General features: G+C 25.9%; 1 protein-coding gene across 1 annotated transcript in view; it reads right to left on the bottom strand.

Moving 5' to 3' along the window:
• The window catches only part of LOC107450624 (mitogen-activated protein kinase kinase kinase kinase 5), a 38,042-nt gene extending 22,610 nt beyond the window's left edge, over positions 1-15,432 (bottom strand). Inside the window, exons 1-11 of the mRNA XM_043039436.3 lie at positions 15,029-15,432; positions 14,513-14,570; positions 12,730-12,820; positions 12,035-12,099; positions 9,342-9,488; positions 6,517-6,589; positions 4,672-4,866; positions 4,496-4,577; positions 4,160-4,267; positions 2,714-2,792; positions 464-522 (exon numbers count right to left, since the gene is read on the bottom strand). Coding sequence (XP_042895370.2) covers positions 464-522; positions 2,714-2,792; positions 4,160-4,267; positions 4,496-4,577; positions 4,672-4,866; positions 6,517-6,589; positions 9,342-9,488; positions 12,035-12,099; positions 12,730-12,820; positions 14,513-14,570; positions 15,029-15,130 — 1,059 coding nt within the window. The 5' untranslated portion in view covers positions 15,131-15,432. The remainder of the gene's footprint in view (positions 1-463; positions 523-2,713; positions 2,793-4,159; positions 4,268-4,495; positions 4,578-4,671; positions 4,867-6,516; positions 6,590-9,341; positions 9,489-12,034; positions 12,100-12,729; positions 12,821-14,512; positions 14,571-15,028) is intronic.
• Between the last annotated feature and the right edge of the window lie 178 nt (positions 15,433-15,610).

Below are 15,610 nucleotides of genomic sequence, written 5' to 3'. Positions count from 1 at the left end.
CTGTTCTTAGATAATAGTATTAATAAAAGATTAAGAAAAAAACTGTATAAATTTGGTTTAAATTGTTTGTCAATTAAGCCTTAGTATTTTTTTTTTTAATTTCAAAATTTCTATTAAAACTTGGAATACGAGTTAAAAATATGAAGTGAATTTTTCTTATTAAAATTCACTTCGCATAATAAAAATTTTAATTATTTATTTTTCAATTTTTAAATAATTTAAATTTTGTTGAAAAAACTAATAGTAGCTAGAAACATATCAACAATTTTATAATCTAAGAAAATAGAAGTATTATATAATAGTGCATCTAAAAATGATAATAACCTGTAACTACTGTTCATATGGCTGGATCTTCAAAGATTTTTTAAAAGTATATTTTATACTAACATAATTTACATGAAATTATAATAATTAAGTAATTATTTTCAATTTTCACACAGAAATTCAATTCAAGTTTACTTACCTCATGGGCTGAAGTTGAAAGAGGCGTCATCAGTGGTGGCTCAAAGTTAACACTCTCCACTAAAATTAAATAAAATGTTAACTTAATATTGTACAATTTGAAATGCAAATATTTTATTGTCTTAAAATATGATTGCTATAATTAGCATAGAAGGAAATGATAGGTCTTAAACAAAAAATAAAACTGTTTTGTAGTTGGAAGAAAAATTATTAATTTTAAAATAAATTTTCAAACATCAAAAATAAAATTTTCAGACATGGGGATATTAGTAGATTATATTGATGGCTTGAATATCAATTGTATATTTTCCTTGCTAATAATTAATCATTTTCAAACTTAATCATTTCATTTATATTGCAAAGTAAATAATGATACTGGACAGAAAAGACTCAATTTATATTGCACTAATTTCCAACAGAAGCTACTATACTGGTATTGGCTGGTTGATTAGCATATTACTCTGAGCCTCCCATGTCCATATTGCTGATGGATGCAAAACATTCACATTAGAAAATGTGTTATAGCTCACATTCAATAATTGAGATGGGTAACAGTGGAACATTTTCATGGTTTGTATTACTACATGGATTAAAAAAATGCAAGTGACTAATTAACTAGAGCAAACAATATTTTACATTATAAATTCAAACACAAAAACTTACTTTCGTTGAATAAACATATTTTCCCCCAACAGATTTGGATTCTTAATCTTAAAATTAGGGGGAGGGGTGTGATGCAAAATGGAAAATATGGTCACTATATCTTATGCTAGAGGGCAGTCAAAAGTTTGGACCCCTAAATGTTAATTTCACTTTTTATGTTATTTCGCTGTGACTAGAGAATTTTTGAAATGAATCAAAATATTTTTTGCACACAATTACAAAATTATTTATAATAATTTTTCACAATTTATTTAAAAATCAACAAAAAGTTTGAATTGTTAGTAATTTGGTAAACCATTTTTAGCAACATTTTAAAGTATGTAAATTGAAATAACAAAATAAGAAATTTAAATATAATCAGTCAAATGGTTTCTAAGTTATCCATTTGACGACTTTTGCTCAAATTTTGAATTTTGCCATTCATGTTAAATGAAAAAACTTAATTAGTTTTAGATTTTAATTTTGTTATTATCACATACTTTAAAATAATAAGAAAATTTGTATACCTTACGATTCAAAATTTTTTCAACTAATCAATATTTAAATTTATAAAATATAATATGTTAATTAATAAAAAATAAATAATTATTAAAAATTATTTTTTACATAGAATTATCTTATCTTTAGATAAATAAATTTTATAATTGTGAGCAAAAATATTTAAATTCATTGAAAAAATTCTTGAAATGCAGTGAAATATTGAAATTAACATTAAGGGGTACAAACTTTTGACTACTCTGCTATCTAAATTATTAAGACCATATTTTTCAGATTGTAGCTATTTTGAGAGTCAAGAATTCAAATCTGTCCAAAGAAAAAAAAGAGGTATGTTTTTTCAGAGTGAGTACATTTTTGTGTCCGATTTTGTAACTTAAAATATTGTCTGCTCTAATTAAGTCGTAGTATATAAAAATACATTCATTTGATTGTTAAGAATTAAATTCATTGGTAAAGGTTAATGACAACTTTATGAATGTGATCTGATTAAATTCTCATGATTCCAAATAAATTATTTCTTTTTAGAAATTTAATATTTTAACGTTAAAAATAAACTACATTTCTTTCACTTGTTTTTCTTACAAGTATGTGCAAATTTCTAGTAAAAAAAAATGTTTTCAAAATATGTAACCAAAATCAGGAGAATATGTAACCAAATTTTGGTATCCATTATAAGATAACATTTTTAGCTCATTCCGAGTGAAATCAATTAATGGCCGTTATAGTCATGTCACAGATTTTTATTAAATCTTTTTTTGAAAAAGGACTGAAAAATTTTTAAAAAATTTTTTGGACCAAAATTACGCAGAGGAGTTCATGTTGAAAATTGGCCCAATTTAAAAAGATGGCATAACTACAGATAGTGGCTCATATGTTAAAACTAGCTATATCTAATTTTATCGATAAGCCAATTTTCTTAATTTTAGTGTCATTAGATAGAAAGTAGTCAAAACTATTAAATTAAACTATTAAAATGCTGAGAATATACATGATAGATATTATTTGCTACTTAATACAGCATTTCCTTCCTAAATAAAAAGAAATACTTTTTTGGAGAGAATAAATCAATAGAATTAAAACTTTGACTCACTATGCAGCTCAGATCGTGTTCTTTGTTTATCTCGAGCAGGACGTTTGGAAGCAATACGTTGAGGTACATCAGGCAAAATCTACAACAGTTAGAATTCATATAAAAAATTGAGTTACAGACTTTTTGTTAATGACTAAGCCTATAACAGTTTATAAAAATAAGAATGAAAAAATGAAATCGAATGGAAAATCATTTTTTAAAGGTTAAAGAGAAAATAACAGCTAATATTAGTCAAGGAAACAAATTAAATCACAATACTTTTAAATTACATAAAGTGATATTCTTTAATTCATTATAGCAATCAAGTGAATAATCTTAAAAACTTCTGGTGTATGAAATATAAAAATTTTCAGGCAGCATACAAATTTATTAAGAAACGTGTATCTTTAAGTTAAGGCAAGAGAGCTATTACCATGGGTATATAATTTGTAAAGAATGAACAATGTTTTTTTAATTAAATATTTTGCTTGTTTTCCTTTTTTAATTTTCTTTTATTTAAACTTTACAAAACTGTTATTATTAACACATTTTTAAAGGTCATCAGTCAAATTAAGAACACTCTATAATATATATATATATATATATAATCATCATATAAAAACTCGACAATTATAAAAAGGCCCTAATATTCACCAATAAATTTAAATTCAATGAAAGAAAAACCTAAGGTCAACAATTTTATTAAAAATTGTTTTCTAGAATCAATTATTGAAGAAATATTCATATTTTATTATTTATATCACTAAACAAAATATATTTTTTAAATAAATCTATTTCAACAAATATTTATTACACAGACTTCATTCAACTATTGTCAAGCACTTAGTCCTTTCCTGAGCTCATCTTTTTACAGCCAGGGTTGAAAGATTACATAATGTTGACTGCAATCAGCTGACATGGACTGCAGTTGAGTTGGTACCCCTGTCTCTAAACTTCTACATCACAATAACGAAGGAGCTCAAATCACAAAAAATAACAGATCTAATATGTCCCTTGCTGCATATACACATCCACTGTTTAGTAGCCCATCAGAATCGAACTTGACCCACAGGTTTTAGCCAATGGTGTGAGTAATGCACTGATCAACTGTACCTGGCATTCTTATTTATATATGTGACTTTTTTTTCCCTTCGTTTCATTAATACAAACTTAGCTTCACAGAGTAACCTTACTATTTTAGCAGGCATTTAACAATCATATAAAGAAATTTATTTTTAACAGAAAATACTTCTTCTACTTCTAATAGAATATCAAGTTCTATTTACATTTCAAAAAATTACACAAGTAAATAATAAGGTAATAATTATCATACAAAGTAAAACAATAGATTGGAAATCCAAGCTAAACTTAAAACTGTGAGATGAGAGAAAAGTTTGTAGTACACGTAATACTTTGTTTACTATTGACTGCTTTAGTCTTTTGATTATTAGTAAAAAATAAACTCACCCCATCATCATCAAAATCCTCTGGGTAAGCAGTCAGATGAGGATTATTAACCCGATTTAACAATTCTTTAGCTAGTTGTTTGGATAAATCTCCTTGTAAGAAAGGATGCTAGAAATAATAAAAGGACAAAGCTGAATTTTAGTAAAAGGAAACCAAATTATTTGGACAGAATTTTAAGCAATCTATTAACATTATCCTAAATTTTATAACTTTGGATAAATATTTTGCATAAAACTAGATTATATTATTTAACATATATACACTCCCACAATAAAAGAAGTCCCCTTAATAAAGAAATCACAAAATGTAATGAAAAATAGAGGAGAAAATTTTTACCTGAAGAAGTCTTTCAGCTGTGGGTCTTTTCTTTGGATTTTTCGTTAAAGCAACTTTAACAAAGTGATGAAAAACTGGAGACCTAGAAAGAAAATAAAATCCATAGGATTGGTAATTTAAGAAATAACAATTAAGATAATTCATGAAAAGAAATTGATTAAATCAAAATAAGCTACCACTTGACTTTATCTGAAAGCGTAGGTGGCTTGAATCCAGATTTAGACATCAAAAACAAAGCTCTCATGGGATGAAGATCAAACATAGGTGGTTGCAGTTCTGCTAACTCAATTGACGTAATTCCTACAGCCCATATATCACATTGCTGGTTATACCCTCCCTTTCTTTCAACTGCTGCAACTTCAGGAGCCATCCTAAACATTTAAGAAATAATAGGTAAACATTAAAGAAATAATAAGTTTTATGAACAATGAAAATTACATTCAATAAATACTTATATTTTAATTTCATAATTTGTAATCAAAATATAAGTTTATAAACAAAACAAGAAAGCATCTTTGGGTTAAACCACATTCTATTATAAAAACATTATGTAGGAACAAATTATGTTTCATCTTCAAAAACATATTTTACAAAATTATAACCAAAATTTCTCATAAATTTTACCAAAATGATTAAAATTCTCCTTAGTACAAAAGCTTGATATATTTGAAAGCTTGTTATACTTGACTCAACCTAATTTGCTTTCAGCAAATTAATAAATGTAACAATATATTATAATTTTTTAAGTTTGTAGATAAAGCATTTTTTGATGTATATGTATAACAGACAACAGTTGCAAACAAACTCAACAAAAAACTCATTTGGAAACATTTAATTACATTTTCAGTTGTTCATTAACATTTATATTGAAAAGAAACAAACAGTGAAAAAAATTGTCCATTAAACTAAATTTTAATTAGAGCGTGTTTTTACTTGCTTATTAGATCAATAAATTCATTTTCCAACCAGTCTAGTTAAAGTGAAGTTAACCATGAAAAGCTTTAATGTTTTTTTTCCAGGCAAAATAAATATGCATTAGTTTCACAGAAAAAGTTTCTTTAAAAAAATTAATTTGGTTAATGTTTGTTGATTGAAGTAAAAATAATTTTATTTTTGATACGGAAATCGAATCATAGCATAAGGACAGTAAAACCACTATTTGACAATAGTAATGAGATAATTCTTACTATGCATCAAAAAATTTAAGAAATTGTACTGAGGTAGATCTCATTACACAAAAATTATGTTTATAGTTATGGGATGATTAAAATTTAAATCCTAATAGTTGAAACATTTTTTATCTAATAAACCATAATTCTAATAAATAAATATCTTTAAAATATCCTACTTTAACAGAAGCTGCATTAATAAATTCTATTGAAAATTCAAATGATTTAAGAGACATATTAATTAATTATGAAGACCATTATTAGCAGATATCTCATTTTTATAGCATATTAATCATTCTGCCTCCAAACAGTTATCAGAAATTTTTTTAGAAACAATTTTTAAAAAATTTAGTTTAAAGTTAGAACTATAGAACTACAAACAAATTAGAATTATATCTTGTAAATTATTTGTTCCAATAGAAATTATTCGATTTTTGTATTGTTTTGCATAAATGTTACACCCAGCCAGGTACCTGGATCTGGACAGGTAAAAGATAAATTTTTCATCAGGTACACATGCCTGGTAAAATTTTAGGACCTAGTATTTCTCTCGAAAGAATTAAAGTTTTTCTTAGAATGTTGAAGAATAGGTAAAATATCCTCAAATATCAATTAAATTCTAGAGTTGAGATTAAATAAGAAACTTTCCTCATGCTAAAATAATGATAACTAATTAGTATGTTAGTAGATTAAATAGACACAAAAAGAATAATTTATTGAAGTTCAGACCATGTAAATGCTTATTGTTCAAGTAAAAATTATAAAAATTGTTAAGTATGTAAGAAATTACCCATAAAAATAGGTTTAAAAATAGTAACATTATTAAATTTAGTAACAATTACTGAGCTTTACCAATATGGTGTGCCAATAAGTGATTTTCTTTTGCTTAATGTGGCTGTTATGTGTGCAGAAACCCCAAAATCAGCTATGAAAAGAAATATCAATAAAAACAGATTAGTTTGTTTATCAACTCAAACATCAATGTTACAGATCGAGAAAAAAAAAAAGATTAGGAAAGAAAATAATTTAAAATTAAGTAAAAGCTAAATAATTTAAAGCATCTAATTATATTGTATTTATTACAAAATTATAAAGTAAAAGAGCAATATAAATGAGCAAATGGTTTTGAAAAATAGCAAAATGAAGCAGATAACATATTTTATTTTGTTTATCATACTATTTAAAATTAAAAGCATTTTTTAAACAATCACTGAAATTTACTATCTTGCTTGATTATTATGATTTCAAAATATAAAAAATTTAGAGGTAATTTTTACATGGCATATTATTGAAAAAAATTCAAGTTGATGACTATTACATAATACATAAATATGAAAGAAAACTTTTAAGTTATCATTTAGCTTCAGGGTAATAATAATAATCATCATCAATGGCTCGACACCAAAGGGTGGGCCTTAGCTTTCTCAAGAAGTTCTTCCAGGTTAACTTTTTTTCCTGCTAGTTTTTTCCAGTTTTTAGGACCAAAAGGTCTTCTTCTAGGCCATTTATCCATATCAAATTCGGCCTGCCTCTTTTTCGTGTGCTAACTGGTCTGGCATTGAAAACTCTTTTTGTGCTACGGTCTTCGTCCATTCTGATAATGTGGCCTGCCCATTTCATTCTTTGTCATTTTTAATAATGTCAGGTTCATCATATGAGTGATAAAGCTCTAGATTTGATCTTCTAAGCTACACACCATTTTTTTGAATTCCTCCAAAAATACTTCTTAAGACCTTTCTCTCAAAAGTACCCAACATAGCCTAACCCGTACAAGATATGGTCCAGGTTTCACAAGCACATGTTAAAATTGATCTTAGAACAGATTTACATAATAAAACTTTTGTTTTTCTATGAATTACATAAGATTTTATGTATTTTCGAATTCCATTAAAACATTTACTGGCTATAGTAATTCTTCTTTGTATTTTCATTGTAACATTGTTCCTGTTGTTGATTACAAAACCCAAGAAAACGAAATTGTCAACAACCTCAAATTTATATTTGTCAATTTCTAAATGGGCATTATTGAATCTTGTTTTAGTACAGGGCAAATATTTAGTTTTGCTCTCGTTTATTCTCGGGCCCATCCTGAAAGCCGCTTTCTGTAAAGAAAAGCTTCAGGGTAATGCCAAAAATAATTCATGTCCCTTTTAATTCAATCTAGATAAAATTCTTTAAAATTTTTGCTTTTAATAGATTTAAACTAATGCACAAAAATATGTGAGTTTTATGTATTATCACATAAAGATGGAAAGAAAGATATAAATCTCGAAAAATCCCAAGCTATAAATACAATATAAGATTATTATGGCCATAATTGTCTGAACACCCAAGGGGACACCCTGAGGAGAATCCCGAGACACATATTAAAATGATGTTAGTCTCCTTTTTGCATGGATGACAGCTTGCACACTTCTCAGAAAATTTTTCAACAGTTGGTCACAGGAAATGACATTCAGACATCTATCACAGTTTAAGTGAGAGCGGACAGTGAGGATGGTCAGTATGGCTGGCAACATAATTAGTGTTTTAATTCATCACAAAGGTGTTCTATGGGATTTTGATCTGGACTCTGAGTAGCTGGTCCAGTTTTTTAATATTAACTTTGTTAAATAATGACTGTGCAGGTCTGAATGTGTAAAAGGAGCAGATATCTTGCTGATAGAGAAATGGGACTGTTTTTTTAATGCTCTTAGAGAGCAATAATACAATAATGCGTCATTAATATTTTATATTAAAAAAAAATTGGTGCTTTGGGATTATCCTGTTCACTATTTCTGGCAAAACCGATATTATCGTCAAAAGGTAGCTTCTGCGCCAATAACTGCAAATCTTATCATACTTACTGAGTAATCCTTGACTACATGAGTTAGTTTTCTCTAGCCTATTTAAACGACTGTATGTGGCAGCGACTGCACAAAGAAAATGAGTCGTTTGTTTGCGCTTTAAAAGCTATCAAGAATTTTTGGCTGCCCAAATGAATTATAATATATATGGTTGGATTCAAGAATAATTCAACGTGTAATTATAAAAAAATAGAGGTTTTTACTTTGTTTTGATTCTTTTATTACATATTACACTAACATTTTTTTGTCATTATTTTTTTACTATTATTATTTGATAAATTTAAAGTGCTTAGAATGTTTATTTTGGAAATTGTTTTTGCGCCAAACACAAGGTTTCCGCCAGCGTTGACCAGTCAATGTAATAATCACCAAGTACAAGTCTATGGGATAATCCCAAAGTACCAAAAATTCTTGTTTTCATCTCTAACAAAAAACAAAAGATGGAGTATATATTAAACCAATAAATTTAGATTATGCAAAATTCGAAAATTAATTGCCACACATTTCTTATTGAAGATATGAAATATTGTAGAAATAATTTACTACAAGTTTATCAGATTAATATTGCTTTTTTGTGAAGGTACTACTTATTAGATAGAAATGTAGAGATTCTTAATTTAGTACTTTTTAAACATCTAATTTTTATTTTTGCTGATTATTTTTAAAATTATTTTAACTAAGAACCAATACATTGTAGCAAAATTGACGAGTAATGGTCTTAAAAGCAACTTAACATTTCCCCCCTGAAAAATGCAAATCAATACATTAAAAAATTCAACAAAAGCATACTTAAAACATTTTAGTTAAATATCTTTAGTAAAAGAAACTAACCTAGCTTTATATCTCCTTCATCAGATAGAAGTATATTAGCACCTTTGATATCTCTGTGCATCATACCAAGGGAATGAAGATACTCAAGACCCTTTAGAGTTTCTCTGCATGCATATGCAATTTGAAGCTCAGTCAAAGGGCCAGTAACTACAAATAAAAATAAAAAATAAGCAAGGAAAAAAAAACTTTAAATAATTCATTAATCAAAGAATGATAATACAAATGTTTTGAAATGGTGAACACATTGGCATCATATTACTGTTTTAATATTTTTACATTACTAAAGAATTTTTAAATTCAGTATAAAAACTGCTCAAATTAAACAATAAATGGAAGGGAAAAAATAGAAATATTATGTTAATGTAATAAATGAAAACAAATTTTTGATAGTTAACTCTTACGTATGACATTTATTACATTAAGTGCTATAGAAAGATTTGTTAAAAATATCTTGATTTAAACAATGTATTTATATTTTATCATAAATATTAACAATCCAATAATTAAATCAAAAATTATTCACTGCAAATAAATTATTTATTTATTTTACAAATGCAAATGTATAAAACTAAGAAGGAAAAAAAGAAAACGAGGTTATTTTACAATAAGATAAAGATAGCTACTTAAAAAGTAGTTTGAACTTTGTAAGTTGTAATGACTAAGTCAAGGGTAAATGCATAGTTATTTACTTAATTACAAAAAAATCCTACTTGTAAACTATTTATTCTATTGATTTGTTTGATGACACGTGTGAAATCAGATTTTCTGTGTAGGCAAACTAACAGATTGTATTTGATGAAAAAACCATTTACGACGAATTAACCGGAACCAGTGTGTCAAAAAGAGGGTAAATGTATCCTTCAAGATTATGATGATATCGCAATAAATAGTATCGTATTAAAAATATTGAGATTTTAAATAATAAGCGAAAATCAGTACTGATAAGCGGCGAAAAATTGGAAAAATAAACGATAAAATTATTACGTCAAATAGTAAACATTCAGGAGCACGATTTAAATTTCCCGTATTATTATTATATCAGGAATTTTAAAAACCACATGAAGACCAACATCAATGCACATAAAGCAATTACTCAAATTAGTAATATTGCATGAAAATATTGGAATTATATAAGCCATGTGGATATCAGTACCAATAACTGTGAAAAAGTCCATAAAAAAGACAGTGTTCTCATTACGTCAAAATTTGACTGAAATGAATTTTGCTTATTATAATTAGTGATGCTCAAAAATATAGAGATTTAAAAAGAAAGCATTGAGAATAGCGGATAAAATAATCGACACAGTGCATGAATTTACAATGTTATCAAAGCAAATAGAGTATGTAAGCCAATATTCGAACTAATTGTTTTAAAATATATAGTAAAAAGCAATTTAGCGACACCTTCCCACTCATCAATTCCATGAAGAAAGGCTTTCCTCATGTCAAGTACTGTGGCATACACGTGATATACAGAAAGACTAAAATTTCTCTATTTATTCAAGGCATAATTTTTAGTACATAATGCTATGATATCACACTATTAATTTGTGCTTTGAAATATAAAACAAAAGGAATTACAAATATTACAGACAAACATAATATGGTTTATACATTTTTATTTAAGTACATGATTATAGTTTATAATTTAATTAATTTGCTTATTACTATTTAACATTATTTTAGAAATACAAATTGATAAAAAGCAGTAAAGAATTCAAGTTTTTACTTTTTACATTTATCACACACAGATATATATGTTAATCTTAATATATCTAATCATATACGAGATAAAAATCTAATAATTGTGTCACAGTTTTCCATTGTCAGTACATCTTTATTGGCTGGAAAATCACAGGGTAGGATCCAGTTTTCTCACATTAATTTCTATATTTGGTTGCCATTAGCATAAAATTAATAAGAGTCATAAAGGTATTGTTCTCCAGTAAAATATTTTTGTATCCCAAATTTAAAGGCATTTACATATAATCTTTATTTTTCAGATTTTTTTTTCTGCAATTATATTTTTAGTTTTGATTGTTTCTTAAATTAAAGAGTTTAAAGAGTTTGCTTCTTTATTTTAATGTAATTTTATGATATTACCTTATTAAGCTACATTCTAAGATAAACTTATTTGAATTGGTGCCTAAATTTATTATAAATTACCGTCAACAAGATTCGTTAAAGGATTTAGAACTTAACGATCAGCTTCATGCACAACGTGATGCATGCACAAATTATAGTTAATATATCAACCTGTTTGTGAACTCACCAAATTTGTTGTAACAATATACCTTTAATTTAGAATGTTATTTTAAAAAATGCTTACTAAGCAAAATTATTTATATTCAGCGTAAAATCATACGATATCTTTCATACTATTTAACCATTAAATTTTACACAAAACTAATATTTAATAAATGAAGGTTGGACATATATAAGTGGGTAATTTCAATTTTCAAAGAAAAATCTGTTTTACGCTATGAAATATCATCAATTCTAGTGAAGTAGTCATCAGGGCTGAAGAGCAGTAGCGAACAAAGGCATAGCCCTTCCGTTAGGTAAATATTTTTGTGCAGAATTTTAAAATGTCATTTGACATAACATTAGCTAGTATGTAAACTAATTTAAAGAAATTATAATTGTTTTGAGTATATCCTTTCGTACACATAACACAATATTTTAAAACTCACTTTGATATATATCTTGCAAGGAACCACCACCACAATACTCCATACAAATCCATAATTTATCTCTCCTGAAATTTTCAAAAAAATAAACTTTTCATACAAAATGCAATACTCAAATAATAAAACAGTAATGATATAATTATAAACATTTACAGATTATTTCATTTCTTCATCTATTTCCCAAAAACTTTGTAAACTATTTTAAACAAAATGTTTAGCACGAAGTAAATGTATTATAAAATATCATTAAACACAATTATTTTTCTGTAATATAATTTATTTATAAGTTTCTTCTAAATTATAAAACATTTAATAATATAGAAAAAGCTTACAAAACTGGATTACAAAAGGAAATACATTCTACCTTGTTTTCTTCTGTCACAATTATCCTAATATCACATTTTCATTATTTAAGTATAAGTTCTGATGATGAGTATCAGGTTTTATTTTACACTAAATTGTCAATTTTTAATTTTTTATAGCTATCTCAAATTATGCTTCCATTTTTTAGGATTATTTTGTTCAATATTTTTACAATATATCTGAAACAATGTATGAAATATTTCCATGGATTATTGTAAAATATTTTTGCATGATTGAATTAAAACAAAAAATTTCAAAAAATATTTTTAATATTCATTAATTTTTAATAAATAATTAAGTACAATTTATTTTAAATTGAAGAGTATTTAACATACCTCAAATAACTACCAAAGTATGCAACAATATTAGGGTGTCTACATGATTTCATCATCAAAATTTCTTGCTGGATAATAGAAAAATCATCTCCTGTTCAGAAAAAGAAAATTTACAAATGTTAATTAAGAAAACATCTAATAATGATTAATTCAATATCATAATACTATACTAAGACAAATCAAAGATTAACAATTCTTCAAGGACAGATCATTTATATTTATTAAGGTTAGTCTTAAAACTGATTACAATATGATCATACATTAGTCAGTTTCATTTTATTATTTATAGGAGACTTTGAAATATTATGATTGTTCTTCATTTGACAAAAGAAACAAAAAACTTTATCCCTCATACTGCAAAATATGAAGAAAATTATTTTTCTTTAAACAGGAATTTGAAAGTTTGTGTGTATAAAGTAGAACCCTTAGAATCAGGAAAAATTTAATAATCAATATATTCTATTTAATTTGAAAGTTGCTAAGAAATAAAAAGGTTACATTAAACATTACATTTAATTAAAAATTATATGAACAATTCAGTTGTTTTTTAAAAAAAAGCTATTAAAATATTGCATAAAATATTCTTTAAACATTTCTAGCCTTAACCCTTAGAAAAAAACACCAGTAGTATCATTATTTTTACTATGTACTAGAGCACATATGCTTGCAATGGGCTCCTTTAAAGAATTTCTTTATAAATTACAGTTAATTTAATAATTATAGGCATATTTCAGTTTTTTTTAAATAAATATATTTAATCTGTCAATATAAATTCACCAATTTCATAGTCACTAGTCAAGATTATCAATCTAAGATTATAAATTACATAGAGAATTATCAAAAAACAAATAAAAGATGAATTTTTATAATTTCATATTATTAAATATCCGTTTTTCTGACCCTAGCATGCAAAGCAAAAATACTTTATTCTATGATATTAATTAAAAAAACACATAATAAGTTGAAAATGTTGCATGAAAATAAGAATATTAAAACAAAGAGTATAATGTGATATTATAAATTATGCTAAATGCTAGTTATATGTATACATCAGCCAAAGCCCAGGTCTTTAGTTAGCTGAAACTTTCATATTCGGCACTCAGTACCATCCCTAATTGTTATGTAAGACATTGAAAAACTAAATTACAAAAGTTACATATATATATATATATATATATATATATATATATATATATATATGGTATAATGATAATCTTTAATTCATAATATCCAAGAAACTCTTATAGTTAGTTATGCTTAAAGACTTCTAAATGTAACTGAAAACAGTCAATTTGAAGATAATTAAATGTTTCTACAACAGAAAAATTTTTGGTACTTTTTGTTTAGCTAGTTGTGGGAAAATTCAACTTATCTTTTCTTTAATTTTCTACTTTTTATTTTATTTAATTGTTTTTAAACTTCCATCTTGTTCAGTGTTTAAAAAAAAAGTTAGCAAAGGTTTAAATTTTTTGGTGACTTTACAATTGCCTGAAGCGAAAAGCAAGCTAACCAATAAGTACTCATTCTTATTTCCACATTCCATATTTTTAAATTCTCTATCTTTTTCTAAGAAAAGCACTAAACAATTACAAAAACGAAGTAATAGTCCTCAATACTCGTTAACTACAGCCGCAATTTGAAATTACACGCATAGAAAATATTATTCATTGCTAAAACCACATTCAATGTCTAGCAATAAATCACAATTTAAATACAATAACATTACTTGAAATAGAACAAAATTTTGGGTAAAGCAATGTAAAATGAACCAAAATGAACAAACCTTGTTCCAGTTTAATAATCTTAACAGCAGAAAAAAGTCCATCTTTAACACGTCTGGCCTAAAATGTATATTTTAACAGTTAACAAAATTAATACAACAAAAAACATAAATACATAATGCAAATACTAAAATTATGTTAACCTAATAAAAGAACAATCAAAGAATTAAATCCTGAGCATTAAATTAGAGATATGCTAAAAATTAATACATGTTTATATTTACAGAAATGAAAGACAAAATTTAAAAATGCAAATGATAAGAAATTATTAATGTTATATTAAATTAGAATGAAAGGAATAAAATGATCGAAAATATTAGCTGTGTAATGTACAAATATGAGCATAGAATTAATCAGGAAGATAATATTTACACATCCTAAATATTTACTGCATGACCAAGCGTTAAAATAAGAACTTTACACAAATCGTTATTTAAGTAACTTTTTAAATGAGAATAAATTTTTATGAACGAATATTATATATATATATATTTGATTATAAAACATAGTCCACTAACTTTATAAACATCTCCGTAAGTTCCACTTCCAACTCGCTGCACAAGTTCGTAATCATCTTGAGGATTCCGTCTTGAAATATTTGAATTTGGAGCAACAGCCATAATTTAAATTTACCATAACTTCTGATTTTTGCTTTATTCAAAAGTTATGTAATGAGCACGCGATTTCTTGAATCTCTCATAATATAAAACAACACTGTCTTTCAATGCAAAACACAAACAAAAAAAAATTTATATTTTGGGGCAGATTGCAGACGCACATAAAAATAAGATATAAAACTAACGGTCACGATTATTAAGAAACAGCTGCCGATGTCATAATATTTCTATCATTTTACAAAACAATCATTCGTTACGCATGGTTGATATTTTAGCATGCTCCAGATGTTTTCGATAGCCAATGCGATGTCCAACATTTTTTAAATGGAAAAGCAAAAGCCTGTGACGCTTTTAGACATTTGCAGCCGAAACAGACATGAAACCGAAATAAACATATAAAACATACATAATGAAATGAAAACGCTTTGTAATATCAGATTATTAATCATTTATGTATTAGTTTTAAGTACTTTTCCCTATTAT

Source organism: Parasteatoda tepidariorum, chromosome 7, assembly GCF_982258835.1.
Source record: "Parasteatoda tepidariorum strain Cologne lab strain chromosome 7, Ptep-v5.0, whole genome shotgun sequence".
Taxonomy (NCBI): domain Eukaryota; kingdom Metazoa; phylum Arthropoda; class Arachnida; order Araneae; family Theridiidae; genus Parasteatoda; species Parasteatoda tepidariorum.
The sequence above is the reverse complement of the archived record's forward strand: the minus strand, read 5'-3'. Positions and strand labels throughout refer to the sequence as shown.